Source organism: Rattus norvegicus, chromosome 14 (genome assembly GCF_036323735.1).
Source record: "Rattus norvegicus strain BN/NHsdMcwi chromosome 14, GRCr8, whole genome shotgun sequence".
In the NCBI taxonomy this organism is placed as follows: Eukaryota; Metazoa; Chordata; class Mammalia; order Rodentia; family Muridae; genus Rattus; species Rattus norvegicus.
In genome coordinates this window covers 21738578-21765573 of record NC_086032.1, presented here as the reverse complement: position 1 = coordinate 21765573, position 26996 = coordinate 21738578, and the positions used below count along the sequence as shown (strand labels likewise).

Below are 26996 nucleotides of genomic sequence, written 5' to 3'. Positions count from 1 at the left end.
TGTGGGTAAATTAGGGGAAAGCTGGACAAAGATTAGGAGGAGGGTGACTCTGTAAGAGGACCAGCAGTCTCAATTAACCTGGACCCCCGAGATCTCTCAGACACTGGACCACCGACCAAGCAGCATACACCAGCTGAGATGAGGCCTCCAACACATATACAGCAGAGGACTGCTGGGTCTGAGTTCAGTCAGAGAAGATGCACCTAACCCTCAAGAGACTGGAGGCCCCAGGGAGTGTCCAGTGGGGTGGGTGTTGGGGGATGGGGACATCCTCGTGGAGGGGGCGGGGGTATGGGACGTGGAACAGTCAGAGGGTGGGCCAGGAGGGGGATAAAATCTGTAATGTAAAATTTAGAAAAGATTAAATATTAAAAAAAAAAGATAAAGCAAAGATAGAGAGAATGCCCAACCAAAAACTGACCCAAACTGAGACCCATCCCATGGGCAGGAAACGATCCCTGACACTATTAATGATACTCTGTTATGGTTGCAGACAAAAAGTTAGCATAACTGCCCTCTGAAAGGCTCCATCCAGCAACAAATGGAAACAGATGCAGAGACCCCGGGACAAATATTAGATGGAACTCAGGGAGTCTGGGAAGAGTTGGGGGAAGGACTGGTGGACCAAAGAAGACAGGGACTCTACAGGAAAACCAAACAGAGTCAACTAACCTGGACCCTTGGGGGCTCCCAGAGACTCGACCGCTAACCCAAGAGCGAGTATGGGCTGGACCTAGAGACTTAACCTCTTCCCACCCCTACGCACATATGTAGCAGATGTGTAGCTTGGTTTTCATGCCGGTCTGCCAACAACTGAAGCGAGAGATGCCCTAAATCTCTTGCTTGCCTGTGGATCCCATTCTCCTGACTGAGCTGCCTTGTCTGTCGTCAGTAGAAAGGATGCACCTAGTCCTGAAGTTATTGAGGGGGTAGGATGCCTGGGAGGGAGTAGGATGATACCCTGGTGGGTCTTCCTTCTGAGAGGAGGAGGGAAAGGGGGAATAGGGGAGGAGTTCTGGGAGGAGGAAGGGGGGGTCTGATATTGAGATGTAAAGTGAATACAAAAATTTTTTAAATAATTACAGAAAAACTCAAACAAACAAATAACAAAGTCATATCAAAACAAATGAACACACAGGAAATACGAACTGCTCAAACTTCTTGTCAGAGCTACCTCCTTATTGGGACTTCTGTGACTGATCGGAGTGGGCCAGGGTGGGAACTGTTTTGTACTCTGGAGGAAGGCTGTTAACCACTTTGTGTTTCAGACTCTTTATCTGTAAAGGCAGGTTAGTAGCTTTCTTTATAGAATAGACAGAAGACTCATTTGGGTTAGGGTCTTTAGAACCAATTCTTGATACATAGTAAGAACTTAACAGTTGTTAAACATTATCGTTTAATTTACTATTTGATGACAATGAATATGATGTAGTAATAATTGTGACAAAATAGATTGAATATCAAGATAACTAATTGGAGTTTAGTATGCCAAAGCTACTTTAGGAGAACTGGTCTTTGAACAGTTTAAGAAACTGAAATTATGTGTGACATAAGAGAACTAAAATCATTACTTAAAAGTAAATTTATAACCTGGGTGTGGTGACATATGCCCACAATCCCAGAACCTCCCCCCCCAAAAAAATCGCCTGCCAAAAAGCAAAAAACAAAACAACCCTCAGTTTAAAGAGTTTAATTTATTAAACTTTATAACAAGTGTAACAAGTACATAGTGTGGCTACATATGACATGTACAGATTCAAGATATTTAATAACATAGAAAATTGTTAATTCCAGGTAGTATAAAACCAATGTTTAGGAAAAAAGAAAATTGGATAAAATATTTTCTCCTACAGGCCTATCAATATACAAGCACAGTGGAAAATTATTTGGTTAGCACATATTTTTTTTTCCTGATAGATCCTGCATTTAAAGCTTTCTTTTTTTTTTTTCTTTTCTTTTTTTTTTATTAACTTGAGTATTTCTTATATACATTTCGAGTGTTATTCCCTTTCCCGGTTTCCTGGCAAACATCCCCCTCCCCCCCTTCCTTATGGGTGTTTCCCTCCCCACCCTCCCCCCATTGCCACCCTCCCCCCAACAGTCTAGTTCACTGGGGGTTCAGTCTTAGCAGGACCCAGGGCTTCCCCTTCCACTGGTGCTCTTACTAGGATATTCATTGCTACCTATGAGGTCAGAGTCCAGGGTCAGTCCATGTGGTTAGCACATACTTTATGGAAAAAAAATCTCTTCTAAAACTAGTGTAAGTTGCTAAACGTTTAATAAAATGTTAAAATCTTAAAAAGAGTTATGAAGTCGATAGATGAAGATTTCAGAAAATGCTGATTAAAAATTTTAAGGGTGATTACTAGATTGAAGTCACTTGACTGTAGAGACTTGTGCCTCATATAAAATGTACTGGGCTCACTTCTAGGAACGGAGGCACTAGATGGCCTGGTTATTAACATTTTCTGTTGCAAAGCATCTTCCTACAGACACATCATACCTATCGCTCCCTGATCCCACTGCTGCTTCTAGAAACACCATAGGCCCCGCCTCATCTCTCTTCCAACACCCACAAATGCCATTGTATATGGCTGACTCTGCTGATGACAAGCTCAGGGTATCCCATTATTCCATCACCATCACCCCATCCCCAGGCCTTTCTTACAGACTTTCTCTGGGTTCTTATTTCCACCAGGATGCTGGGCACAGGAAATCAGGGGACTCTCTTGAATTGTCAAAGGAATGCCAGAATGCCTGGGATGTATTGAGAATGTATAACCAGATCAATCCCAAGGGGAACAGTAGCCTTCTGAAGGTCAGAGGCTTTGGGGATGAGCCTGAAGTCAGCTTTGGTATCTGTATGATCTGGTCTCTAAGGCTCTGACTCCCACCTCTGCAGCTTCATGAAGAATCAATTCTCAGATCAATTAGGAGAGCTGAAACTCATCAGGAAGATGAAGGACCACATTAGGAAGCTCTGCAGACTGGAGGATTCCAATGTGAGCTAGTGTGCTCACCTTCGAGTAAGAATAGAAACACTGACCTCATCCCCCTGTGGGAGGAAAGAAGAGCTAGCATATTTAATAATAAGTCTATTAAGTAAACATGCAATCAATCAATCAAACAAACAAACTGTTACTAGATATAAAGATATTCCTTTGCTTTAATTAGGATATACCATACATTTTTACTGAGTTCAGGTCATTTTTAAAAAAATATATTACACATAGAGAATTTCCACAAAAATCTGTACCTATGCTGAAGAATTACTGTACTTATTCTCTGTAACTTAAAACATGTCTGGTTTTATTGGTGGTGGGAAACTCAGAATGATTGCAGACCTGGTGAAGGCCTCAGTAACAAGAGGTTGCAATTCAATACCTGTTTTCAGAGTAGGTCAGGTCACAATCACAGCTTTCTACAAAGCTCTGACATGAAAGTCCAGCATGTTTCAACCCAACCTTTGGGAGTTACTCCTCTCCCCTCAGACAGTCTCATAAATCACCACAGTCAATGCTATGCTTCCACAGTTTTACAAAATCTATATGATAAAAACCAAGAACCTTGTGCACTGAAATAGCAATAATGTAGGCTGATAAAGTAGGACACAAATAGTATTTCACCAGCATTTTGGTGGAAGCACTTTCTTGGCTAAGGGTTTTCTGAACCAAGAAATTCAGGGGTCTCTCATTTTGTCTTGTTTAGTTTGCTTAAAAGTTTACAAATATTCCCTTAGGGCTATAATTCTTTCAAAATAACCATTATACACATTTAAAAAGTATGTAAAGTAATCAGTGGGAATGGCTCTACGGTGAAGAGGCCCAGCTGTTCTTCCAACAGACCTAGGTTCAATTCCCAGCACCCATAGGGTGGCTCATACTGTCTGTAACTCCAGTCCCAGAGGATTCAGCATCCTCTTCTGACCTCTAGGCATGTATGTGGGGCAGGAAAAAAACACCCATATACACAAAATAGTAATGTTTAAAGTCAGCTGAGGGCTTGCTCAGTGATTAAGCAAGAAAACCTAAGGACTAGAAATGGGAGCCCCAGGATGCTCACAAATACCTGACAGGCATAGAAGCCTGTCTGTACTTCTGTCCTTAGAAGACAGAAATAGGCAGTTCTTTTTTTTTTTCATCTTTATTAACTTGAGTATTTCTTATTTACATTTTGATTGTTATTCCCCTTCCCCGTTTCCGGGCCAACATCCCCCTCACCCCCCCTTCCCTTTTATATGGGTGTTCCCCTCCCCATCCTCCCCCCATTACCGCCCTCCCCCCAACAATCACGTTCACTGGGGGGTCAGTCTTGGCAGGACCCAGGGCTTCCCCTTCCACTGGTGCTCTTACTAGGATATTCATTGCTACCTATGGGGTCAGAGTCCAGGGTCAGTCCATGTATAGTCTTTAGGTAGTGGCTTAGTCCCTGGAAGCTCTGGTTGCTTGGCATTGTTGTACTTTTGGGGTCTCAAGCCCCTTCAAGCTCTTTCAGTCCTTTCTCTGATTCCTTCAACGGGGGTCCTATTCTCAGTTCAGTGGTTTGCTGCTGGCATTCACCTCTGTATTTGCTGTATTCTGGCTGTTCTAACAGCAACCTGACTTGTAAGGCAGTATATATCTGAGAGCTCTTGGTTTGACCAAGATCCTGTCTCATTGAAATTATTGAGGATGATTCTTAACATCAACTTAAGCCTCTACTTACATGCACACTTCCATATGTGAGCGCAAACACACATTTACCCACACATATGCAAAAACTCACATAAAATGGAAAAAAAATAAAGAAATGGGTGTTCCATGATAGAGTACCAGGCAATACGATCTGCACTCATTATTAGAAGATGATTTTTCTACTAGATACCAGTCTTGGAGGCAATCCAGTCACGGTAGGAAGTCACTCTCATATAGACCCCTGGCTTGTTGACTCTGCCACATTCATGTCCCCAGCTCACTATCCCAACAAGGTACCAAATATCTCGAGAATTGGGATGAACTAGGGGTCCTCCAGAGTCACCCTAAATAAAACAAAGAACACTTATCATTTGACAGGTCCCTCATAGATAATTTAGCTGCAGGTAAAGATGTTCCAGATGAGGTTGTCAATTATTGGTGCTTCACAGAGATTGTGGCGAGGTATGTGATTTAAATCCCTAGACACCACTAGCCACCATTAATACTGACCAAATGTGTTCCCTGATTCTCTTTTGTGAGTATGAGAATTTGAAAGTATGATCTAAGAAGTTACAAGCTAGTTATGAAGAAGGTTTTTAGGAAATACATTTGAGTGTGCTTAAACTTCAGACGTTTGTATCTGAGAGGAATAGCCAGAACGTTAGGCATGGGAGGGATAAGAAACTAAGAGTAATTTGGAGATGACCTGACAATACTGGAATATCTCCTAGACTTAACTTTTTCTGATCTACAGTTAAGAAGATAGATTATAATTCGGGACAAGCCAGAAATGTGCACATTTCTACCACGTATTAGCTCTGTTGTAATACAGTACATAATGTTCCCCTGCCTCCATTTTCTTATGTATAAAATGAGAATCATAGTACTTACATCAGACAGTTCTCATAAGAATTAAACTAATTAATACTTGTGAACGACCAAGGACGGAACTCAACTCAGAGAAAATATGTCATGAGTGTTTATCAAACACTCATAAACATGGGCAATAATCACTTTAAACGGTTGCTGACAGGAACATCAAAGAACACCTAAGTGAAGAGCAGAATGGTCTCCACAATTCTGACCTTAACAAAAGGATAGCAGTTGTTTGTACACTCTGTGGTCCTTATGAATGGTTTCCAGACCTACCTGGCAAGCATCGACATAGCCTTCCATGTAACCAGCGCAGAGCATTGTGTCCATTATCCTGCCTCCATAAGCTTCTTCAGAATTGCAAGCATTTGTATCGATAATTTTAATGGATGCTTTCTGAAGTAACAGTGGGGATTTACCTAAAGGAAACCATCGTGTCAGAGAAACAGCTTCCAAGAACCTGATCAGAATGGATACTGACTTTGGGCTTCTATGGGTATGAACCTTTATTAACTCTTCCCTTTCTTTTAAGGATAAACACATCCACTTCTCTCTCCCCCAAACTAATGAAAACGATGTTCAAAATGTTCATTAGAAACACCTTTCAAGTGTTACCATTTTTTTCCCTTTCTGCATAACTGGTCCAGAAACTTTTCTATTAGTTTCTACAGGAGAGAGAGCTTCTACACCTAAACTGGCATCCTTTGAATGTTCCAAACCAAAGCAGTTTGCCAGGTCCTTGCAATGTCCCCTGAGAGATGGCCTGCAGGGATTGGACACCCAGAGATAAAACGGTGCATACAGAACTGATGTAGTACTCAGTACACGCAGTACTAAGATTACTGTATGTTCACATTGCTGTGTTCCGCTGTTCGACTCACCATTGTAAGAAAGTGATCCCCATCCTGTAACAACGACCCCTTCCCCTGGTGGGAAAACCTGTGTGGCTTCCGGGAGGCAAACCCGATGTACGTCATTCCTGAATGAAACTTTTTCAGTGAGCTTTATAATTGCGACATCATCATGATGCTGCCCCTTAACATAATCTTCATGGATAATAACTTCTTCAACATAATGCTGCATGTAGGCTGGAGTTACTCTAGTGCCAAAGCTAACAGTTAAGTTCTTTGGATTATTTGTCCTGAGGGAACAAAAACATATTTTTGTGCTTGGTTTTAGTTGACAGAAATACTACAATTTACAGTACATAGCAACGTCTACCGCATGCTTTTATGACATCAATATTTCCTTGCATTACAGCCCACTGCAATGGTGTCTGATTTTTCTTTTTTTCTGATTGCTTTTATGCGTAGAAGTGTTCTGCTAGCATGAATGTATATCTATACACCTCATGCATATCTTGAACAACCCCTAGAGGTGAGAAGATGGTATTGTATCCCCTGTCACTGTAGTTATGAACAACTGGGAGTGGCCATATGGGTGCTAGGAACCAAACCCAGTTCTTCTGCAAGTGATCTTAAATGCTTACCTATCTCTCCAACCCCATGCAATTCGACTTTTAAATTCATTTTTAAAACATCTTGTTTGAATCTCTTCACTGTACACTAGACAGAGGGATATAGTATATGTCTTTAAAAGGCTTAAATTTAATGCAAGTTGAGCATATACACAGGTAATCATAAATGCTTAATGTCTGCACACATACTTAATGAGACCAATAAATAGGGGGATGTAAACCTCCATGCTTAAGAAAGAAGAAATTTCTCCTTTTAGAGAAAACAGCATTTTAGACTGAGTCACAGTTGCTTAAATGTTGGGTAGGTGTGTGATAGGACAGAGGAAGAAAAGAGATGCGATGTAGTATTTTAGCAACTGCAGGTGGTTTAGAATCTGAAGTATAAAGTGATGAGAAATAAGACACATGTAAGAAAAAAAAGTATATCAAAAATGAATGGCATAAGAAGCAATTAAAAAAACCTAATGGCTTTCCCAATTTTTAATTGGTAAAGTAGAAAAGGCTGAGATAGGCTTATCAGTAATTTGCTTTTCCGATCCAGAACACTTGTGAGGATAGAAGACAATTTGCCTAGGACAAGGACCATCCAGCTCCTTGGGTTGCCCTAACAGAGAACACGATCGTCTCACCTTAGAAAGCAATGCGCTGCTGTTAGCAGGAATCTTTCGCCAATGAGAGATGCTCCACAGTGGTGTTTGCCATTCACCCTGAGACTCGCTTGCCAAGGCCATTCTCCTTTCTGAGCCGTGGAGCCTCCCGTGATTCTGTCATAGGTTGCCGACATTCTTGGCCGTCTCCCGCAGCCTTCAGAGGTAGTCGGTTTGATTTCATTGAGAATAGAAAGATATTGTCGTGTGTGTGACAATGCAGAAAGTGGACTGGGCTTTTAGCACTTCTGCTTGGTTACATCTGATGCCGTCAGCATCCAACACTACATAGGAATAGGACCATCCATACAGGAAGCAGCAGCAGCAGCCCCAAGAGTCTCTCACATGGTTCCTTTAACCCTTGGAGAATATGTAAGTTGTGGAAGGCAAAGCCATGGTTAACCCATGGGCTCTGCCACTAGACTGCTGGATTTGAACCCTAGGCTTATCATTTAAGAGCTGGGTGAATCCAGGCAAGTTTTGCACTTTTTTATTTTTCTGGGCCATCATCTCTGAAATGCAATTCTAATCACACCCCTCTGTGGAGCGTTCTGAAGATTGTGTGAGCTATTACTGCATGTAAAATGTACTGTTCCCTGTTGTAATGATCTTGACTTTTACCGTTTAGATTACCTCATATTTCATTGGAAAGCGATTTGCACTTACGGTTGTTGATAATCTTCTCAGCATCAACTTTAGTGATTTCTGAAATAGAGCAAAAAAAAAATCCACATTAAATTTAAGCTGGGCAGTATAGAAAGCATTTCCCACAGACCAGAAGGCCCAGCAGTGATTGGTATCCAGAACAAAGTATCATAAAAAGGTAAGAATTAGCTTATTGGAATTTTTCTTCTGCTACATTTGAACACATTGTATTAAAGGACTATCTTCATACTTTCATTGAGGAATTACATTTTGCTAACTGGAGCTAATATTTTCATTAACATCATCTAATGTCAAAAATCAGGACTATCTTCTCTTGAAAAAAAGGATTAAGTTCCATAAGTAAATCTGAATCATGTCAGTACATAAAAGAACTACTAAAAAGTAACAAGTATTAAGATGCAAATCTAATGTTAATTTTCATACATCAAGGAAATACAAACAAGATATACCATCATTTAACAATGTTTGCTAAATGTATGAATACCTAGTGTAGAATAAGAAGCCATCCCATTTTGTTCTAAGCAACCACAAAATGTACTAGGAAAGGGATGAAAGAATGAGTTTTCTGTAATCTATGAAAATATTCATTTAAAAATTATACTGAGGACAGTCTTATACTTGGTGTTTATGACACGTTCTAAGCACAAAATGATAAACTGGCATTGTGCTCATCCAATGGGTATGCTTACCCGTGAGCTTCAGAGACCCAGGATCTGTAGTCAAGGATCCCGAGTTGTTCTCCAGCATCTGATGTAAGATGCTTTCAATTCTTCTTCTTAGGTTTTCCTTGTTTGACCAGGGGTCCTTAAACACCAGCCATATATGTGCTGTCACGCTGTTGTTTTCAGGACTGGAGACAATATAAAGTTCTCAGACAGTATTAAGGCTCACATTTCCTCCTTTCCTCTTTCTTATCTCGATTCAGCTTCCTCTTTATGGGTTTGCGCAATAACATCACTTTAGATGAAGCTTTTAGTCTGTCACATGCTTACATGTATGTGTCCACTAAAGATGCATAGCTACACTGTGCATTTTGGAGGACATAAGGTTCTATATACTTCTCAGAAACAGAACTAGCCTGAGGTACCTCGGAAAGACGATCGCTGAAGACCTGACTCAGATCTCTATATTCAACAATCACTTGTTGAGCAATTGCTATCGATGCGCGACTTTGCTGAATTTCACTGAGTGATGACTAAGGCACAGTTCCTACCCTCTAGGAATTTTCAGACTTTAACGAGAGATAAGGTGTGTGTGAAAAGGACTGTAACAAATGAGGAAGAAACAGAAAGGCATTTTTTTTACTAGAGGTACTTGGAGGAGTTACACATAACTTTTACTTAAGAAGTTAAGGAAAAGTTCATGGAAGCATTAATAAACAATGAACATTAAAGTACTTTTATTTCTATTTTGTCATCAAACTGAAATTTTCATCAAGCTCAGCTTAGAAGAGCAATATCACGTAATAGCCATTGGTAAAGATATTAATTAGCATGTATTGGTTAGTGCTATGTTATAGATACTTTCTGTTACATTTATTATTGTATGTTTCATCATCTTTACTAGTCTATAGTAAAGATATTGTGGTATGATTTTATAAATGATCATTAATTCAATATCTTAGAGACTATGTAATGTATTCAGGAGTATGCCACTACCAAAGAAGAAATTTTACTCAGTGAAGATGATAGATCCTATACTAGACTCTGGATTCTTTACATTATACAGTGTTGCCCTATGCCTAGTTACCCCATCTCTAGGAAATTGGACTTAGATGTAGAAGGGCTTTAATGCTAGCCAGTGCACAGCGATGATGACAAAATTATGATCCCTGGGGACAGTGTCTGGAAGTAGCTTCAATAATGTGTGTATAAACTAATAATTCCTATAGGATACTTAGTTCATGTGAATTTAGTACGTATAGCACTACATGTCAAAGAGAAATACTCTGTCCTGTGGCCTCTTCTTCACTTTGTCTGGAATCTTGCTACTTACAGACACATCTGAATTCCATCCATGGGTAACAAAACAAAAAAGAAACACACACACACACACACACACACACACACACACACACACACAAGCACAATGTGTTCAGACACCTCAAAGACTTTGGTTTTCCATTTTGCCCCAGTAGTAAAATTAACCCGAGGTTAATGATAATGGGAGCCTTAATCCATTCTGCAGTTCTTCAATTCTAAGAGTCACATGAGTTCAGGGAAGGGGGAAGAAAGGTAGACATTGGTGGCATTGACAAAAATAAAATCAATGTTCACCTTCATTTGAGATGTGTTTGTAAACTGAGATACACATGAAAAAGAAATATGTTTATGTGCAAATATTTTGACACATATTTTAGATTTTGCATTAAAGTCTATGACAAAGACAGGACAGCTGCTCTCACTCATATTTCATAACACAGAGATGAACCAAATGGTCATGTGACTCTTTTAAGACTCGGGGGTCATTAAACTGAAACCTGGGCTCATGTTGCACTGTCCCTATTCTGGAGTTCCCTCTGCTACACTTTGCTGCTTAATCTCATGTGCAGGGAAGACTGCATTTCTTTTATTGGTATGTGAAAGCCTTTTGTGGCATCAAAGCCTGGTCCATATGTGATTCTGTTCTGTTTAAGAAGAACCCTTAGTACAGTTTCAAAAGACTTTCATCTGACTTTTAAGTAGAAAAACAGAAGAATATAGAATCTATATTTTATCTAGATTAATAAAACTAATAGAGGGACAGCCTCTGGGTTCCCATAGAGGAGGGCCCAGGAGCAGCAGGTCTCCTGCGTCTGAGACACTGCCAGAACCTGAAGGGACCGACAGGATAAACAGTTCTCTGCACCCAAATCCCGTGGGAGGGAGAGCTAAACCTCCAGAGAGGCAGACACGCCTGGGAAACCAGAAGAGACTGCACTCTGCACACATCTCTGACGCCAGGGGAAAACACCAAACGCCATCTGGAACCCTGGTGCACGAAAGCTCCCGGAAAGGGAGGCGCAGATCTTGCTGGTTGCTGCCGCTGCAGAGAAGTCGTAGGCAGCACCCCACGAGCAAACTTGAGCCTCAGAACCACAGGTAAGACCAACTTTTCTGCTGCAAGTGACCTGCCTGGTGAACTCAAGACACTGGCCCACAGGAACAGCTGAAGACCTGTAGAGAGGAAAAACTACACGCCCGAAAGCAGAACACTCTGTCCCCATAACTGGCTGAAAGAAAACAGGAAAACAGGTCTACAGCACTCCTGACACACAGGCTTATAGGACAGTCTAGCCACTATCAGAAATAGCAGAACAAAGTAACACTAGAGATAATCTGATGGCGAGAGGCAAGCGCAGGAACCCAAGCAACAGAAACCAAGACTACATGGCATCATCGGAGCCCAAATCTCCCACCAAAGCAAACATGGAATATCCAAACACACCAGAAAAGCAAGATCTAGTTTCAAAATCATATTTGATCATGATGCTGGAGGACTTCAAGAAAGACGTGAAGAACTCCCTTAGAGAAACACAGGAAAACATTAATAAACAAGTAGAAGCTCATAGAGAGGAATCGCAAAAATCCCTGAAAGAATTCCAGGAAAACATAAATAAACAAGTAGAAGCCCATAGAGAGGAGTCACAAAAATCCCTGAAAGAATTACAGGAAAACACAATCAAACAGTTGAAGGAATTAAAAATGGAAATAGAAGCAATCAAGAAAGAACACATGGAAACAACCCTGGATATAGAAAACCAAAAGAAGAGACAAGGAGCTGTAGATACGAGCTTCACCAACAGAATACAAGAGATGGAAGAGAGAATCTCAGGAGCAGAAGATTCCATAGAAATCATTGACTCAACTGTCAAAGATAATGTAAAGCGGAAAAAGCTACTGGTCCAAAACATACAGGAAATCCAGGACTCAATGAGAAGATCAAACCTAAGGATAATAGGTATAGAAGAGAGTGAAGACTCCCAGCTCAAAGGACCAGTAAATGTCTTCAACAAAATCATAGAAGAAAACTTCCCTAACCTAAAGAAAGAGATACCCATAAGCACACAAGAAGCCTACAGAACTCCAAATAGATTGGACCAGAAAAGAAACTCCTCCCGTCACATAATAGTCAAAACACCAAACGCACAAAATAAAGAAAGAATATTAAAAGCAGTAAGGGAAAAATGTAACATATAACATATAACACATAAAGTAACATATAAAGTAACAAGTAACATATAAAGGCAGACCTATCAGAATCACACCAGACTTTTCGCCAGAAACTACGAAAGCCAGAAGATCCTGGACAGATGTCATACAGACCCTAAGTGAACACAAATGCCAGCCCAGGTTACTGTATCCTGCAAAACTCTCAATTAACATAGAAGGAGAAAACAAGATATTCCATGACAAAACCAAATTATACAATATCTTTCTACAAATCCAGCACTACAAAGGATAATAAATGGTAAAGCCCAACATAAGGAGGCAAGCTATACCCTAGAAGAAGCAAGAAACTAATCGTCTAGGCAACAAAACAAAGAGAAGAAAAGCACACAAACATAACCTCATATCCAAATATGAAATTAACAGGAAGCAAAAATCACTATTCCTTAATATCTCTCAACATCAATGGTCTCAACTCCCCAATAAAAGACATAAATTAACAAACTGGATACGCAACGAGGACCCTGCATTCTGCTGCCTACAGGAAACACACCTCAGACACAAAGACAGACGCTACGTCACAGTGAAAGGCTGGAAAACAACTTTCCAAGCAAATGGTCAGAAGAAGCAAGCTGGAGTAGCCATTCTAATATCAAATAAAATCAATTTTAAACGAAAATTCATCAAAAAAAGATAAGGAAGGACACTTCATATTCATCAAAGGAAAAATCCAACAAAATGAACACTAAATCCTAAATATCTATGCCCCAAATACAAGGGCACCTACATACGTAAAAGAAACCTTACTAAAGCTCAAAACACACATTGCACCTCACACAATAATAGTAGGAGATTTCAACACCCCACTCTCATCAATGGAAGCAGAAATTAAACAGAGACATAGACAGACTAAGAGAGGTCATGAACCAAATGGACTTAACAGATATTTATAGAACATTCTATCCTAAAGCAAAAGTATACCTTCTTCTCAGCTCCTCATGGTACTTTCTCCAAAATGGACCATATAATTGGTCAAAAGACGGGCCTCAACAGATACAGAAAGATAGAAATAATCACATGCGTGCTATCAGACCACCACAGCCTAAAACTGGTCTTCAATAACAATAAGGGTAGAATGCCCACATATACGTGGAAATTGAACAATGCTCTACTCAATGATAACCTGGTCAGGGAAGAAATAAAGAAAGAAATTAAAGACTTCTTAGAATTTAGTGAAAATGAAGGTTCAACATACCCAAACTTATGGGACACAATGAAAGCTGTGCTAAGAGGAAAACTCATAGCGCTGAGTGCCTGCAGAAAGAAACAGGAAAGAGCATATGTCAGCAGCTTGACAGCACACCTAAAAGCTCTAGAACAAAAAGAAGCAAATACACCCAGGAGGAGTAGAAGGCAGGAAATAATCAAACTCAGAGCTGAAATCAACCAAGTAGAAACAAAAAGGACCATAGAAAGAATCAACAGAACCAAAAGTTGGTTCTTTGAGAAAATCAACAAGATAGATAAACCCTTAGCCAGACTAATGAGAGGACACAGAGAGAGTATCCAAATTAACAAAATCAGAAATGAAAAGGGAGACATAACTACAGATTCAGAGGAAATTCAAAAAATCATCAGATCTTACTATAAAAGCCTATATTCAACAAAACTTGAAAATCTTCAGGAAATGGACAATTTCCTAGACAGATATCAGGTACCGAAGTTAAATCAGGAACAGATAAACCAGTTAAACAACCCCATAACTCCTAAGGAAATAGAAGCAGTCATTAAAGGTCTCCCAACCAAAAAGAGCCCAGGTCCAGATGGGTTTAGTGCAGAATTCTATCAAACCTTCATAGAAGACCTCATACCAATATTATCCAAACTATTCCACAAAATTGAAACAGATGGAGCACTACCGAATTCCTTCTATGAAGCCACCATTACTCTTATACCTAAACCACACAAAGACACAACAAAGAAAGAGAACTTCAGACCAATTTCCCTTATGAATATCGACGCAAAAATACTCAATAAAATTCTGGCAAACCGAATCCAAGAGCACATCAAAACAATCATCCACCATGACCAAGTAGGCTTCATCCCAGGCATGCAGGGATGGTTTAATATATGGAAAACCATCAACGTGATCCATTATATAAACAAACTGAAAGAACAAAACCACATGATCATTTCATTAGATGCTGAGAAAGCATGTGACAAAATTCAACACCCCTTCATGATAAAAGTCCTGGAAAGAATAGGAATTCAGGGCCCATACCTAAACATAGTAAAAGCCATATACAGCAAACCAGTTGCTAACATTAAACTAAATGGAGAGAAACTTGAAGCAATCCCACTAAAATCAGGGACTAGAGAAGGCTGCCCACTCTCTCCCTACTTATTCAATATAGTTCTTGAAGTTCTAGCCAGAGCAATCAGACAACAAAAGGAGGTCAAGAGGATACAGATCAGAAAAGAAGAAGTCAAAATATCACTATTTGCAGATGATATGATAGTATATTTAAGTGATCCCAAAAGTTCCACCAGAGAGCTACTAAAGCTCATAAACAACTTCAGCAAAGTGGCTGGGTATAAAATTAACTCAAATAAATCAATAGCCTTCCTCTACACAAAAGAGAAACAAGCCGAGAAAGAAATTAGGGAAATGACACCCTTCATAATAGACCCAAACAATATGAAGTACCTCGGCGTGACTTTAACCAAGCAAGTAAAAGATCTGTACAATAAGAACTTCAAGACTCTGAAGAAAGAAATTGAAGAAGACCTCAGAAGATGGAAAGATCTCCCATGCTCATGGATTGGCAGGGTTAATATAGTAAAAATGGCCATTTTACCAAAAGCAATCTACAGATTCAATGCAATCCCCATCAAAATACCAATCCAATTCTTCACAGAGCTAGACAGAACAATTTGCAAATTCATCTGGAATAACAAAAAACACAGGATAGCTAAAACTATCCTCAACAATAAAAGGACTTCAGGGGGAATCACTATCCCTGAACTCAAGCAGTATTACAGAGCAATAGTGATAAAAACTTCGTGGTATTGGTACAGAGACAGATAGATAGACCAATGGAACAGAATTGAAGACCAGAAATGAACCCACACACCTATGGGCACTTGATTTTTGACAAAGGAGCCAAAACCATCCAATGGAAAAAAGATAGCATTTTCAGCAAATGGTGCTGGTTCAACTGCAGGTCAACATGTAGAAGAATGCAGATTGATCCATGCTTATCACCGTGTACAAAGCTTAAGTCCAAGTGGATCAAGGACCTCCACATCAAACCAGATACACTCAAACTAATAGAAGAAAAACTAGGGAAGCATCTGGAACACATGGGCACTGGAAAAAATTTCCTGAACAACACACCAATGGCTTATGCTCTAAGATCAAGAATCGACAAATGGGATCTCATAAAACTGCAAAGCTTCTGTAAGGCAAAGGACACTGTGGTTAGGACAAAACAGCAACCAACAGATTGAGAAAAGATCTTTACCAATCCTACAACAGATAGAGGCCTTATATCCAAAATATACAAAGAACTCAAGAAGTTAGACCGCAGGGAGACAAATAACCCTATTAAAAAATGGGGTTCAGAGCTAAACAAAGAACTCACAGCTTAGGAATGCCGAATGGTTGAGAAACAACTAAAGAAATGTTCAACATCTTTAGTCATAAGAGAAATGCAAATCAAAACAACCCTGAGATTTCCCCTCACACCAGTGAGAATGGCTCAGATCAAAAACTCAGGTGACAGCAGATGCTGGCGACGATATGGAGAAAGAGGAACACTCCTCCATTGTTGGTGAGATTGCAGACTGGTACAACCATTCTGGAAATCAGTCTGGAGGTTCCTCAGAAAATTGGACATTGAACTGCCTGAGGATCCAGCTATACCTCTCTTGGGCATATACCCAAAAGATGCCCCAACATATAAAAAAGACACGTGCTCCACTATGTTCATCGCAGCCTTATTTATAATAGCCAGAAGCTGGAAAGAACCCAGATGCCCTTCACCAGAGGAATGGTTACAGAAAATGTGGTACATCTACACAATGGAATATTACTCAGCTATCAAAAACAATGACTTTGGGGTTGGGGATTTAGCTCAGTGGTAGAGCGCTTGCCTAGGAAGCGCAAGGCCCTGGGTTCGGTCCCCAGCTCCGGGAAAAAAAAAAAAAAGAACCAAAAAAAAAAAACAATGACTTTATGAAATTCGTAGGCAAATGATTGGAACTGGAAAATATCATCCTGAGTGAGGTAACCCAATCACAGAAAAACATACATTGTACGCACTCATTGATAAGTGGCTATTAGCCCAAACGCTTGAATTACTCTAGATGCACAGAACACATGAAACTCAAGAGGGATGAACAAAATGCGAATGCTTCACTCCTTCTTTAAAAGGGGAACAAGAATACCCTTGGCACGGAAGAGAGAGGCAAAGATTAAAACAGACACAGAAGGAACACCCATTCAGAGCCTGCCCCACATGTGGCCCATACATATACAGCCATCCAATTAGACAAGATGGATGAAGCAAAGAAGTGCAGACCGACAGGAGCCAGATGTAGATCGCTCCTGAGAGACACAGCCAGAATACAGCAAATACAGAGGCGAATGCCAGCAGCAAACCACTGAACTGAGAATAGGAAGGAATCAGAGAAAGAACAGGAAGAGCTTGAAGGGGCTCGAGACCCCATATGTACAACAATGCCAAGCAACCAGAGCTTCCAGGGACTAAGCCACTACCTATAGACTATATATGGACTGACCCTGGACTCTGACCTCATAGGTAGCAATGAATATCCTAGTAAGAGCACCAGTGGAAGGGGAAGCCCTGGGTCCTGCTAAGACTGAACCCCCAGTGAACTAGATTGTTGGGGGGAGGGCGGCAATGGGGGGAGGATGGGGAGGGGAACACCCATAAAGGACGGGAGGGGGAAGGATTAGGGGGATGTTTGCCCGGAAACCGGGAAGGGGAATAACACTCAAAATGTAAATAAGAAATACTCAAGTTAATAAAAAAAAAAAAACTAATAGAGGATCATCAAATGTTTGACTTGGGAACCATTTAATGATTCCCTTAAACCTAATGACTTAATCACATAAGCACAAGTTTTGCTCTGGTGTTATATTGAACAATTAGCCTGACTTGTATGATAGAGTCAGTGCTTAGTCATTTTTGGCAATGGCTGTGCCATATCAGAAGATTCTAGATTCATTCTCCCTGGAGCACATGAAGTATAATTATACGTATGATGGCTTTATCTCTTTTTCTGATGATTAATGATAGCTACTTACACCAATGTGATGATCTGAGAGTTGATATATTGTTTATAAATGTTAGAACTCTCAAAGGCATCAACCATCTGTTAAGAGAAAGCAAAGTTCAACATCAAATTTCAATAATATAGTTATACTTTAGGCAGTTAACAAATACAAGAAAATCCAGCTTACTTTAATCTCGAGGATTTTACTGAGGTAGTTACTTTCTAGTGATGTCTCTCTTTCATAATTTCTGTCATATGGAATATTCAGAACTTTAAAACTACCTTGATAGTAGTAGATCTTGTTTTCTGTAAGATAAAAATGATCCAAGAACTATTCAAATTACATGTACTTCAAATCAAGACTCAGATTGCATAATAACACAAAACAGGATGTTTTGTGCTCCTTAGATTTTGATTGCCCCTTATGATTAGTATTTCTGGAACAACTGAGTAAATCATCTTGGTGTTGTAGAAAATGCTTTTAAAACAAATAATAGAAAACAGAGAGAGAGAGAGAGAGAGAGAGAATAACAAAGAATTACAAAGAATAATAACATCTTGTTATCTTTGTATGTATGTGTGTACATATACATGAATGGTTTGTGTGTCTAATATACATATGTACTTGCATATTTGTGTGTGTGAGTTGGGACATACAAGTGCCACTGTGCATGTGTGAAAGTCAGAGGACAACCTCAGGAATCAATCCTTACCTTCTATATTATTTGAGACAGGGTCTCTTTTGTTTGTTACAGTATATGCCTGGCTAACTGGCCTGTCAGCTTCCAAGGGTTCTCTTATATCAAACTCCCATCTTCCCATGGGAATACTATCATTACAGATGTGCACTACTGGATCTGTATTTGCCTGGGTTCTGGAGTCTAACCCCATTCCTCAAATTGGGAGATGTGATAGTTTGTATATGCTTGGCCCAGGGGATGGCTCTATTTGAAGATATGGCTTTGATGAAGTAGGTGTGGCTTTGTTGGAGTAGGTGTGTCACTGTGTGTGTGTACTTTGAGACCCTACTCTTAGCTGCCTGGAAGTGAGTCTTCCACTAGTGCCTTCAGATGAAGACTTTCAGAACTCTTTGCACCATGCCTGATTGGATACTGCCATGCTCTTGCCTTGATGATAATAGATTGAACCTTTGAACCTGTAAGCCAGCCCCAATGAAATGTTTGTCCTTATAAGAGTTGCCTTAGTCGTGCTCGCTTCGGCAGCACATATACTAAAATTGGAACGATACAGAGAAGATTAGCATGGCCCCTGCGCAAGGATGACACGCAAATTCGTGAAGCGTTCCATATTTTTTTAAAAAAAGAAAAAAAAAGAATTAAAAATAATTTATCCCTTAAAAAAAAAAAAAGAGTTGCCTTAGTCATGGTGTCTGTTCACAGCAGTAAAACCCAAACTAAGACAGTAGGCAAGGTGCATTCCAACTGAGCAAATTTCCTCAGCCTTAAGAATGGCATCTTGATTAAGACAGAAAGAACTATACACTGCAATTGCTTCTGTTTGAGTAACCAGTTGCCAGACTATAGATTTTTAAAGATACCTTCATTAACTATTACTACTAGATGATACTATAGAAAAATCTTAAGAAACATACTAATTTTTCAAGAGAAATACAGTCTCAGAGTAATTAGGTAATGAACCTAATATTATAGTGTATTAAGAAGAACCAATGATTAAAAACTCAATCATCTGACTCTAAGGCATACAACTAACACATTACATTCAACTTTCACAGATACTAGCCTAATCAATATATACAATATCTTATGTTTAATATAAATAATGTCAAAAGGCATTTGCTGTTGTCAGAAGACAATCCCCAGTCAAAATGATAAAGACAACAAAATAACTGACAACAAATGCTGGCCAAGCTGTAAGGGGAAAGGAGCTCTGACTTCTCATTCACTGCTGTTGGGAAGGCAACTTGATGCAGTAATTCTGGAAATCAGTTTGCAAAATGCTCAAAAAGAAAATCTACCACATGATCCAGTATGAGCGCTCTCTGACATATGACCAACGGGTCCCCTATCCTACTCCACAGCCCCTTGCAAAGCCATGCTCATCACTGTGTTCACAATGACTAGGAAATGGAAACAACCTAGCGGCCCTTGAACCAATGGACAGATAATAACAATGCGGCACATGTGCACACAGGAATACTATTCACACTGTAAAGAAAAATGAGATTGTGAGATTTTTAGGTGAAGAAATAGACCTAGGAAATATTATACTGGGTAACGTAACTCAGAAAGACCCAGGAGGACACATACCACATGTTCTCTCTCATCTGATATCCCTGGTTCCAAATCTTCAGATGTGAGTATACAACATAGAGTGACCCCGGATACCAAACAAGCATGACCCCATCAAAGGAAATTCTCTTTTCAGGGAATGGAGACCATCACAGACAAACACAATTGGATAAAATAAGGAAAGCAACAGATCACAGAAAACCAGCTTGAATACACAGAACCCTATCACAGCTCCTTCATCTGTGCCTCAGAGAATATCATGGAGTAGGGTATGGAAATGTGACAGCCATAATATCAGAAGTCTGCAGTCTTAGGAATGGCTGCATACAAGACCCACACAAGTGTACAACAGGTGGGATTTTAGAGCTGAGAGAAGTGGATATATGCCCCCATCTCTAACACAGCAGCTATCTCCATTTGATAACCACTTGCAAATGAAAAATAATTGTCTCCAAGGGAATTTCTCTCAGGAAATAAACCACTCCTTTTTTAATTGAATATTTTATGTATTTAAATTTCAAATGTTATCCCCTTTCCCGGTTTCCCCTCTGAAACCGCTCCCCCATCCCCTTTCCCGGTTTTCCCTCTGAAACCACCCCCGCATCCCCTCTCCCTCTGTTTCTATGAAGATGCTCTCACTCCCACCCACCAAACTCCCACCTCACCGCCCTGGTATCCTCCTACACTGGGGCATTGAGCCTTCACAGAACTAGGGGCTTCTCCTCCTTTTGATGCCAAACAATGTCATCTTCTACTACATATACAATTGGAGCCATGGTTCCCTCCATGTGTACTCATTGGTTGGTGGTTTAGTCCCTGGAGCTCTGGGGGGTCTGGTTGGTTGGTATTGTTGTTCTTCCTATGGTGTTACAAACACTCTTATGGCCCAGCACCAAATGAACTCAATGCCATCTTTGAAGGTTCCTTGCCTCATAATGTTAATTTGGGGCATTTTTTAACCCTAATAACCCTTCGCTTTGTATATTCCTGGCTTTGTGTTTTTATGTGATTCCTGTGTGAACTTTGTGTCTCTGCATCTGTCTACACTTCTTGTGCTTTTTCCTTGACCTTTTTCTCGTTTGCTTATTTTTTGTATTGTCTTATTTTTTTATTTGTTTGTTTTACTTTATTATTATCCCTTGATGTCGATTATTCTCTAATGTAAGCAGAATAGACAGCATGGAGAATATCTATTTGCAATAAAGGGGAATAAAAGATGAAGTGGCTGCAAAAACAAGGCTGGAAGAATCGCGAAGTCAACACACGTGTTAACTCTAAGACATTTTCATGGGTCTCCACCCCTAGACAAGGACTATAGGAAGCAAACTGATGATACTTGGAAGGGGATACTTGGGAGCCTTTCTCAAGGACGAACCCTTTATTGCTCATCCAATACACAGTGGAGACCATATATGTACCACCAACAAAAACAGACTTGGCAGGTTACATTTATATACTTTGGCGGGTGTGTATGTGTGTATGTGTGCAACAATAACAATCAAAGAAATGAGGTGGTCATAAAAGAGGAAGGCATAGGAAGGGTTGGAGAGAAGCTAGCTGGGACAGGCTGGAGGAAGGAAAGACTACAAGGTAAGGTGATATGGCTCCATTTTAATTTAAAAAATGTCGGAACTGGAGAGATGGCTCAGTGGTTAGAGCCCCGACTACTCTTCCAGAGGTCCTGAGTTCAAATCCCAGCAACCACATGGTGGCTCACAACCATCTGTAATGAGATCTGATGCCCTCCTCTGGTGTGTCTGAAGACAGTGACAGTGTACTCACATACATAAAATAAATAAATAGTTCTTTTTAAAAATGTCCAACATTTTAATCTGTTAAGAATGAATTCTATATTCTTTCTTATTAATAAATAACTAGCTGAAATGTCAGTATCTCTTGAATTCTCTTCTTCACACACAATAACTCTAAAACTTGAATCACACTGTAACGAACATGTGGCATGACAGAATAAGTTCTTTTGCTAGTCTATCAGGTTCTGTACATTTGTGTCTCAACTGATATTCAGTCTTATACCTGTGTGTAGGAGAAGTGTTGCCACAGTACAGCATTTGCAAATGCTAATACTTTCTTGCAGGACCAGAGGTCCCCAATAGTGGGAGATGATTCATGAATTGCAATTGCTTCTTTATATCTCATAGAAATTGAAATAAACAGCATAGCAGAATTAACGCAAATGCATACCTACCTACTGCCAGGAAGTGAACTAAGAGTCCAATAATTAGCCCAAGGATGGCCAGCACTCCAAGCACACCGAGGATGATCATCCATGGTGGGAAAGATTTGCGGGATGCTATGACTGGTCTGCAAATGAAGGAAATGAAAAACACATCATAAAACATACATATTTCTCTCTACTACTTTACTCTTGCTGCCTACGAAAACATCACAATTAGGTACAGAAACATTAAAAGACAAAGAAGAAAGGAGAACAAATGATTAGCAAGATGGCTCAGCAGGTAAAAGTGCTTTCCTGCTGAGCCGCGAGACTTGAATTTTATCTCAGGAATTCACATTATGGAAGGAGAGAGCTGAGTCTTGTGGGCTGTCCTCAAATATACACTTAATGTAGCATGGTGTAACACACACACACACACACACACACACACACACACACACACACAAATGAAATGTAGTAAAAAAAATTAAAGAAAATGAAAGAAGGGGAAAAGGTAAAAAATGCTTTCCTTAAAAGTTACACTGTGAAATTTTTCCTTTTTCCCCATATCTATACTGTAGAAGCTTTTCCCAGAAGATGCTTGCTGTTGTCATATCTAACATTAGGAAGATCCATTTCTTCCCCATTATCATTGGGAAGAAATAGAGTTCGTATCCATCAGGAAAGATGTCAGGGCAGACAGGAAGAGAGAAGAAGAGAAATGCCTTAGAAAAATTTATAGCTAAGACTGTCTAAACACTAAATCTAAATATGATTATGTGCCAATATTATTATGTCCTTATGATGTGCACAGTACATGTGAAAATGTCACGTTCTGTCCTGGGAGAGGGCAGTGTCTATCCTGCTTATTAGCTTATTGTGGTGGATCAAATAAATCTTTTCTCTAAAAGCACGGAACGATAGATCTACAAGTTAGACATGTATTATGTTTCATAGCAACCTATGTGGTTGAATGCCTTGGGTTGAGTTGAGGTTAAGCTCTGCAGGAATTTATCAAGAAAAACGTCTGGGCAGACAGTCTAGGGAGAAGAAACAACATGTAGTACTCAAATCACGGCTGATGACTGGTAGTTTAGTTTCTGGATCACACTGAGGCACGAATCTGACTCATGAAGAGATATTGTGGATTCTCACCATGTCAAACCTCACAAGGTTCTGAGGACACACCAGACTCTACAACCCCACGTCACTGTTACACACTCTGTACTTTTGCCTGATATATTCACCTCATGTTACCCCAGTGACCTGTCATTCAAACATCATCTTTCTATTCTGGCGAATTCTCTTTATTGACATCATCTATCAAGTCCAACCTTCCTATGGTCTCACATTAAGAATATTTTCTAATTTTTACATATCATTCCCTTTCTCTCTTGTCATTAGCATCCTGCAGTCTAGGGCTGTTGTTTCTATGCTTTGATCATAGTCTGGAGCCAGGTATCACAGATGTTTATGGAACAAGTAGATGAATGAAAACAGGAAGATCAACAACTGTATATCTTATGGGATAAAGCTAGCAAAAAAGATACAGTCTGTTTACGACTTGAATTTTTATCCTCTTAAAGCTACTAACATGACGACTTATACTGCTTAGGAAGAAAAACACCAGCAGGCAGTGCCCATGACCATAGTTGAAAGAAGAGGAAAAGGACTGTGGAGACTATTAAAATCCAGAGCTGAGGGGCTGGAGAGATGGCTCAGTGGTTAAGAGTACTGACCACTCTTCCAGAGGACCTGAGTTCAATTCCCAGCAACCACATGGTGGCTCACAACCATCTGCAATAAGATCTGATGCCCTCTTCTGGTGTGTCTGAAGACAGCAACAGTGTACTTATATACATGAAATAAAGAATCCTTTTGAAAATTTTAAAAAGTAAAAAAATCCAGAGCTGAGACTATTATGATCCTTGGGAACGGAACAATGGGAACCTGGGAGGTGAATATCGATAAGGAGAAAAAAATGAACCATTTGAGAAAATATTTACCAGAACTTAAGAACTATATTAATAAAAGGAAGGGATATGTTTTATATGGGAGCTCGTAATGTTTTATAAACATGGAGTTTGAAGGATTTACAGATTTCGAGTACATACCCGATGTGCCATGCTGTTGCTTAACCAAGGAACCACAACTGTGGATGCAAACTTAGCAAGCATCGCATGCAGGGAGAACAGAGACGGTAAAACTGGACCAGTGTGGGAAAGGGATTAAAATGCTTCACCAAATTATAATTTCCCTTTCCAGCGTAAAATATTTGTTTCCAGTCTAATAGTGATTGCGTTGTCATAAGCCTTTCGTGTGTTTCCTGAAGTTTCAATTCTAAAATCTTGGTGGCCCCTTCAAGGTATAAGTCTTTTTTAATTAATGTATTTATTCACTTTACATCCCAATGTCTGACCCATTCCTCACAATACCCCCTCACACAGATTCTCCCCGACAGATCTCTGAGAAGAGGAATTTACCCACACCCCTGCACCTCCACTCTCCACACCCCACACCCATGCCCACCTTGCTCCAGAAGAATAGAAATCCTGTCTCCTGAGTGGCTACTTACCTCAGCTTAGAAACAGTCATCCTCAACAACGTGTCCCTCACTGAAGGGTTCCTAGTCAGAATCCATACCCTTTGCTTGTGTGTCCTCTGCGAACTTTTACAAATTATTATCTTTCTAATTCTCTCTTAATCGAGGATTCATGTTTGTACCTCTGCTTTCGATAAGTTTTGTTTAGAGACTTTTAGTTCAGTTCAAGTTTCCATGTCACTTTGTATATTCGAATTAAAACACAAAGTATTTACTTTTATTAAACTTTTGCCAAACCAAATCTGTTAGTGTTCATTTTTCCTTCCGTTTGAAGGAAAAGAATTGAAGCAGCTTGCTACTTACTGATCTTATTTTTTGAAATTACCACAGGACACAGGGTTTTACATTTCACTCCCTATCCATATTCCCTCTAGATTATTTCATGGGACTGTCCAGATTTTCTTTTCTGAGTTTTAGCTTTCTTTGGCAATCACATAAAGACGTCCCAAACTATAATCTAGCAGAGTTGATTAAATAAATGCTAACGATCAGAAGGAAACTGCTCAAGCTCAAGAGAAAACTCTTTCCGGTGTGGCCAGTTCCTGATATCACCCCATATATTCTTTGGGAAAATCTCATGAGAGATACTTCAAGATGATATGGAATCTAAGATGTGTTTTGCCATAAGAAGGGCTGAGCATGAATTTCTCACTGTCATGTTCATTAGGCTGTAAGTCAGATTTTCTTTCTATTCTACAGGCTGTCTTTAATGCTAAGGAAGCATTGAAAATGGTAACATTTGGTTCTGAAATCCATCTGATGTTATTTTCACTACGTGCAACCATTCATCATTCAAGCACCTACATGCATCCGAAAGTTCATCCAAGCCTGAAAACCGCCAGTGCAATCAACCACGTTTCCTAATCCTTCCTAGCTCAGGAATGTAATTGGCTCCCTGTCTTACTCTGAGAAGCTGATTACAGAATTAGGGCTTTGCCTAGGCATCTCAAATTTCTTGGAACTGTGGCTTAATCCTTTTACCTTTCTCTCAACTTAGGACTTTACACAGGTGTAGACTAGTAATGGAGAAAGACTGAAATGCTACAAAAATAAAATCTATCATCTACCCAGACTAAAGGCGATAATTATTTATAAAAAAAAAAAACCAACAACAAAATTCCAATCATACTGTATTTTTTTGTAAAACTTAAATTTGCTTGATGGCTCTTTTACTTTATATCAGAGCTATTGAAAATAAGAAAAAATAAAGATCATAAATAAAATAGCATCTTTAATACAAAACAAAAATCACACAATAAATCTTTAATAAAGATGTTGTTAGTAGGTTCTAGCATAAATGAGTATATCTGTTCCAGTAGTACAGTTAGAATAACACTGGATGTTACCAATATAGATGTGTCTTAGGAACTGTTTTTGTCCTAAATATATAGATATAATAATGTATATTCAGAAAAATATTTATGTAGATATACATTTATACATCCATGATGTAGCAATACTGTGAAATCCAAGACAATATATATAATTCATGATAGAAAGCATGAACTTTTAAACAAATAGAGTTCATGATCATCATCCTTTCTAAGTACATTGCGCATTTAAGTCACAAGGAAATAAAATGGCTCCACTATTACCTCTCTACTGGAGAACAGTCACACAGTCCTCATATTTTTCATTCACATGGTATTAAGTTACACACCCCTGTTTTGAAGCACCCCTCAAAACAGGGCTTAACACTTGAGACTGCAAACACAAATGCATATTTGTGGCAATCCGTCTCCATGCTAAAGTTCCAAAAGACTGTGAAATCACTACCACCACCTAGACACAATTGTTTTTGCCACAGTCCTTCAGATAAGACTCAAATAGGGGAGAAAAGGAAATTCTGTTTCGTCAGAATGTTAGGCAGGCGAATTACCACTTACCTGTACATAACTTGCTGGTACAGTGCTGGCTGATGTTAATGTGGAGGGAACTTCTGAACTCTTTATGTGTTGATAGTGGTTCTTGGGTAAATGTGTCAGCTAGCTACGAGGATATTTGAGATTTTAAGGGCTGGTCCGATAGCAGAAAGTCCTTAAAAAGAAACTTGTTTAACAGGTGTGGTAACAAGTGAGGATCTGCAGCTTAGAGGAAGTAACAAAGATTATCTTTGAATTGAAAACCTAGAATACAAACAATGCGTCTGACTTGGTCATCAGA

At 39.6% G+C, this 26996-nt stretch overlaps 1 protein-coding gene and 1 non-coding gene across 3 annotated transcripts; one reads left to right on the top strand and one right to left on the bottom strand.

Moving 5' to 3' along the window:
* Positions 1-1677: 1677 nt before the first annotated feature.
* Positions 1678-26814, bottom strand: Tmprss11b (transmembrane serine protease 11B). 2 transcript variants are annotated; one of them, XM_063273446.1, is made up of 10 exons: positions 24807-24826; positions 22262-22377; positions 17973-18091; positions 17817-17884; positions 9026-9186; positions 8337-8375; positions 7653-7827; positions 6428-6687; positions 5823-5965; positions 1678-5017 (listed from the first exon to the last, which is right to left on the bottom strand). In XM_063273446.1, the coding sequence occupies exons 1-10, from the start codon at positions 24824-24826 to the stop codon at positions 4856-4858; spliced, it is 1263 nt and encodes a 420-aa protein (XP_063129516.1). In that variant the 3' UTR covers positions 1678-4855. The 2 variants fall into 2 exon arrangements, with proteins under 2 accessions (XP_063129516.1, NP_001399453.1); NM_001412524.1 differs by lacking the exon at positions 24807-24826 and adding an exon at positions 26720-26814 and having other exon boundaries at positions 3467-5017.
* Positions 18993-19099, top strand: LOC120096866 (U6 spliceosomal RNA). The gene has a single exon (XR_005493672.1). It is a non-coding gene; the product is annotated as a U6 spliceosomal RNA (small nuclear RNA).
* Positions 26815-26996: the final 182 nt, after the last annotated feature.